General features: G+C 43.4%; 1 protein-coding gene across 1 annotated transcript; it reads left to right on the top strand.

Moving 5' to 3' along the window:
* The first annotated feature begins 2,924 nt into the window (after nucleotides 1–2,924).
* LOC116216169 (lysophosphatidic acid receptor 6-like) lies at nucleotides 2,925–5,583 on the top strand. Its single transcript, XM_031556652.1, has 2 exons — nucleotides 2,925–4,060; nucleotides 4,828–5,583. Exon 1 carries the CDS (start codon nucleotides 2,950–2,952, stop codon nucleotides 4,048–4,050), a length of 1,101 nt encoding a protein of 366 aa, XP_031412512.1. The 5' UTR covers nucleotides 2,925–2,949; the 3' UTR covers nucleotides 4,051–4,060; nucleotides 4,828–5,583.
* Nucleotides 5,584–5,616: the final 33 nt, after the last annotated feature.

Raw genomic sequence — 5,616 nt, 5'->3', positions numbered from 1 at the left:
TGTGATGCCAGTATGGTATGTGTTTGTGTTTTTCCTGGTAGGGCCTTGCTGCATAGGTACCTAGAGGTATATGGATGTTGTAATGTGCTTTCAGGGCAAGCAATGGCACTTGTCCATTTGTGATCCAAACCTGAACACGTGCCCTGTTTCAGACAGGGAACAGCAGTTCAGTCTTGCTTTTCCTTCCCTTGAAGGGAAGGGAAGTGAGAGCGTTGGGCCGAAACGCTGGCACAGAGGTGGGCTGTGCTCTGCTGGGGCTGACAAGCAGGCTGAAGGTGGCTGTGTGTGGGAGCAGGATGCCTGCAAATACGTGCAGGGAACCACAGCACACACTGCTGCTGGCCACAGGCTACATCCTCACCTTGGTCCTGTAAGGGAACGTCTTGCTGGCGGGGCAAATGCTGCGCCTGCATGGCAGTGACAGCTTTTCTTTCTTCTTCACTTCCTGTGGTTTCTCTGCAGAGCAGTGTGGGTGAGCTCTGCCGTGGGTCTATCAGCACAGCTTGCTCTGGTGTTCACAGCGTGCAGTGACCTTGTAGCTGTAAATGGGGACACTGAGAAGGCAGCTTTTGTGTGAGGTGATGGCCTGAGGTCTGGTAAGTCACCCTTCTGATTGATTTATTATGCAGCTTTGTTGGGCAGAAAACTGAACCAAAGAGAAACGTTTCTCAGGTGTCAGACAAGCTAGCTCCTACTGCAGGCTGAGGTATTGCAGCAGGTTTTTAATAAACGCAGTACAAAAATACCTGCTGTTTTCTGCAGATGTTTCCTAAGTTCTGGTTACAGTCAAAAAATCTTTTGTGCTTATGGGCTTGTTAGCTGAGCAACCCCAATTTAACTGTCCAGACAGTGGGCTGGAGGTGGCTGACTCTGCACTTAGCAGAGAACTAGTTTTTGTCACTAATACTTGAGTGTTAGCTTTCAGCAGGAGGGGCTTGGTGTTCCTTTCCTTCTGTTGTTGCATTACCAGTTCCTTTCAATTGGATCAGTTCGGGCATCCAACACAGGCCTATTCTGTCTTTCTGAGTGCTTGACAGCTTTGAAGCCAAAACCAGAAAAACCTCATGCTTGACTTAGGGTTCAAAGAAAAAAGCTTGGTTTTATATGAAGATAATCCTATTAATTTAATGAATTCAAAGTCTGGTGTAAACTTTGATGTATGATTTGCTGTAGTTTTGTAAATCAAGTAATTTGCACAGAAGTACAATGGTGTTTTTCAGTTGTTCATAGGAAATATTTGAAGGTAAATAGGGATATCCCCTGCCCTTCCCCACTCCTCCTTGGAGAAAATTACCTGTGGGGAAGCAAAGCTGGATGTAGAATTTGGTCAGACTCCTTGCTTTAAAGTGGTAGGTAAGGAAATCATGCATTATTGTAAGAGATGAATTTGGCTACACGCCTGGAAAATAACTTACTCCCAGTCTGCATCACTTCTGTTACCTCTCATTGAGAATGAAAACTTTTTCAAACAGATCAATACATGGTGGTGTCACACAGAGAATATCAAACTATTTTGAAATGGCTGAGAGACCAACATGTGAAATACTGGATGTCTGATTCAAGGTTTTTTTCCCCTCTTTTTTCCTATTGCTTCCTTTTGCTGTAGTTCAGCTTCAGTGGGTTTGAGTGCATGACAGGCACCAAGGTACAGTCAGTGTTTTTACACAAGCTTCACCTGTTTCTGCCTGGCTGAGGCCTCAAGAGTTGCCCAGTTTCCACTCTCAGCACACAAGACATAATGTGAGCTCCTACTCCAGATGAGGAGGGATTTAAGGGATCAAGAGAGCCTACAGCAAACAATATTAGTGTAGTGTCATGGTGCAAACAACTTCTGTGGCTCTGTAAGGCCGTGTAGGCATCCTGCAGGGAGCTGAGGGGTATTGGTTTTTAGGCAGTCTGATCTAGCTTGAAGCATACAAACGTTTTGTTGCAGCTGTTAGAGAACCTTGGGATGCTTTTCTCCATAACATAAACATGTGCTATTTGGAAAAAATCACTCTTATTTTGGAGCTGTTGCCTGGTAATATCTGGAGATATCCTGACTGTGCTTGTGAGAAGCACAAGCTAATCTCTCCCCTCTCTGCTTTGCTCCTTCAGTGATTTTACCAGCCCCTGCCTTATCTTTCCCCAGCTGCAACACTTTGAACGTAGAACAGAGATGTTCAGTGGCAAAACTGAGATAAAGGCTGTTTCAAGTTCAGTGTGCCTGACTGTCTGGCTTAGCACGTGCCTGGCTTTGTTCTAATTAATTTTCCTCCATTTGTGTAGATGCAAATACTGTGCTGGTTGGTGAAAGACCTGCGTGAGCAGATACGCACCTCCGCCTACCTAAAGTGAAACTGTTTTGTTCCCTACAACTTCCAGTTGTAATCTTCAGTGCTTTTGACTGCAGTAGATAAATAACTATTGGGAGGAAGTGCAATTTCAGCATTTCCTTTGGAAAGTACCGAACAACCTTTGTGTTTTCGTGCTTTCAATGGCTCAGCTTGAGACACTTTATTAAAATGAGGATTCATTTTTTCCACTCTGTTTAAGGACTTCTTCAGTTAAGGTGTCTCTCTTTTGATCAGCTACTCAGATTCATGTAGGCAGTGTTCTCTTCTCCAGCAGGTTTATGTGAGTGAGTGACCTAGATGAGGGGCATCCTACTTGTGTAGTGCCTCTTTCTCCCTATTTCAAACACAAACTCCTCTTTTAGGAGCTCCCTTCTGTTAACTCAGTACTGCTATCTTGTGTTGAAACGCCAGGAAATAATTGGACTGTTGTGTAACTTTCAAATGCTCACATTTTAAATGATTTATCCTCTTACAGCAACACTACTTTTCATCTAACTTGACCAAGCACCTGAAACGTGTCATCAGATCTAACATCACTGATAAGCATAGCTTTAGTTCTTAACCATGTGAGAAGAAATAACACTTCAAACTCAAGAACCTCACGAGGTAAGGGATGGCTTATAACTTTTATCCTGTTGGACATCCCTACACTTCAACAGAAATCATGGCAAACGTTTCCTGGACTGAAGGTGTCTCCAACAGGACAGCTGTCAGGTTGGAAGCAGACTTCCAGTATTCCTTGTTCACCATTATTTACAGCATTGTGTTCATGCTGGGACTGACAGAAAACATCTCAGCTCTGTACCTCCTGTCTAATAAAGCAAGGCACACTTCTCCTTCCTACATCTACATGATAAACCTAGCTCTGGCAGACACCTTGTTTGTTTGTGTGTTGCCTTTTAAAATTCATTACCACCTGAATCGGAACAATTGGATCTTTGGTGACATGGCCTGTAGGATAACTGGGACTTTGTACTACATCAACATCTATCTAAGCATCGTCTTTTTCACCTGCATTTGTGTCGATCGTTACATTGCAGTGCTGCACCCCTTCACGTACATCCAGATCAGAGTCACTCACTACGTGGTGGTGGCCACAATCCTTTGGGTGGTTGCCCTCAGCATCATGGTTGCGCTCATTTTCGGTGGTCCCCTCCACAACAAAGGCCTCAGGAACACCACCATGTGTTTTGAGAACTTTGCAAGGAGCAGCTGGATTTCTCGCATGGCCCTTTACAACATCCTGGCCTTGGTTTTTGGTTTTGTCATCCCGTTTTCCATCATTCTGATCTGCTACCCTCTGATTGCGAGGAGGATCTCCCAGATCAAACACAGCATTCGCAAGAGGAAAGCTCTGACTACCATCTACATCATCTTGCTCATTTGTACTTTCTGCTTTCTCCCATACCACCTCACCCATTTCCTCCATTTTTTAATGAGAAGCCAGGTCATCCAGAACAAGTCATTTACTAACCTGATCTACAAAATGCGAAGGGTCACCTTAGCCCTGGTGAGTTTCAACTGTTGCCTCAATCCGTTCCTGTACTACTTCACCTCTTCTAGCAGGACGTGGCACTTCAACTTCAACTTCAGGTTCAGGTTCAGGTCTAAAATGGTGTACACCATCTGTGATCAGAATCTTGGAGAGTACACCTATATTTATAAACTACACCAGAGATGTGAAAATAAAAAACAGAGAGATGGAATCAACTGACCTACTCCAAGTAAGTACACTAGCCATCTTTCTAACTGTTGCTTGAAATCAAACCTGTGATACCTATCATTCTTTCATACAATGTTTATTATATCAAGGCAGCACTGGAGGAAAGTGTCTAATGGTTATATATTTTTGTTAGCCAACTACAGCAGCACTTGAGGGAGCCTGTAGTCCAGATCAAATATGCTGAGACACCATATTCATGTACATTGGTGTTCTTGCCTCCCTGGGACATAAGGCTTGGTTCTGGAAGGCAGCACAGGAAAGGGTTACTTAAAACAAACCAGCCTCCTTATTGATGCTAACCCTGAAAGCTGAGTGGATCCCTGCAGTCCTGCTTGGCTTTTCCCTTTTTTGGAGGGATCCTGTGTTTTCTCCCTGGGTGTACGCTGTAGTCAGCTGTGTTCACAAACTGCCTACATTCCACAGCCAAATAAGGGCTGCTTCTTCCCTTCTTATGAATCAGTTAATTGGCTTCCTGAGGAGTACTTGGGTACAGGCACTGTAGAGTCACATGCCTGTAGAGTCAAGCTGGCCATCTCTTAAAAACAATATTAGAAGATAACAGATGAGAGCATTTATCAGTTAACCCTGTGCAGTGGTAAACAAGCTCCTCTCCATAAAGTCACTGGAGAAAGTCACTGTTCCTACACGACTTGCATAACTTACACTGTGCTGTACTGTTCAAATGTCAAAGCTTTTTTTTTTTTTTATTGACTGATTAAGTGATGATGATGTGTCTGACCCGTTTCACCCTTTCTCCTGTATTAATAGAATCACACAGCTTCAGAGAACTGCTGACTTTCCTACCTGCAGAGTGGGACTCTACCATCACAAGTGGAAAGAATTTATCATTTACGAGTTACCAATCAACAGAAAGCCATGACTGATTCAACTTGCTGAAAAGCCAGTAACTTTAGAGGATGAACTTTTGGTAACAGCTAAACAGCCCCAATGCCATCTTCCTATGCCATCTCCCTTAACAAACAATGGAAGGACTTCCAGCACTGCAGGGACTTCTCTGCAACTAACCACAAATGTCACAGTGTGGACAAAAAAGGATTTTTTTAAAATATATTTTACTAGAAACTACATCAAGAAGGTGCAGGATTCTTTAAGGCTTGTCAGCTGTTATTCATGCTTCCCTCAATGAAAGTGAAGCTGCTGGGTAAACATTATGTTTAAAGCTTCGTACTTCTGCCTACGTTATATTTCTCCTTTGCATTTTAATTTTGAAGCTTTGAAAGCTTCTTGTTTTGGCCCTTCAGCAAGAAGACTCCCTGATAATAACCTTTAATGACACTCTTAATGGCTAAAGCCCAGAAAGCTGTTCTGCCCCATGCACAGAACCCAGGCCTTCAGGTCAGTGCAGGGTTCACTGTGTGGCTGTTGCTTCTAGTTACTTTTGTGAACAAAAAGCTAGAATGGCATTGCTGAGTTTTTAAAGAAAATGAGCTGTAGGAGTAAAAGAATGCTGAATCTCTCTTACCTTATTGTGTAAGTGATGTGAAGTTTGTTCTTCAGGACTTCTTAAGAACAGGCTGCAGTGACAACCTAGACCTG

Source organism: Meleagris gallopavo, chromosome 23, assembly GCF_000146605.3.
Source record: "Meleagris gallopavo isolate NT-WF06-2002-E0010 breed Aviagen turkey brand Nicholas breeding stock chromosome 23, Turkey_5.1, whole genome shotgun sequence".
Taxonomy (NCBI): Eukaryota; Metazoa; Chordata; class Aves; order Galliformes; family Phasianidae; genus Meleagris; species Meleagris gallopavo.
The sequence above is the reverse complement of the archived record's forward strand: the minus strand, read 5'-3'. Positions and strand labels throughout refer to the sequence as shown.

What these genes read in the sequence shown, in the direction of transcription:
- LOC116216169 (XM_031556652.1), top strand. Translation starts at nt 2,950, where the DNA reads ATGGCTTATAACTTTTATCCTGTTGGACATCCCTACACTTCAACAGAA.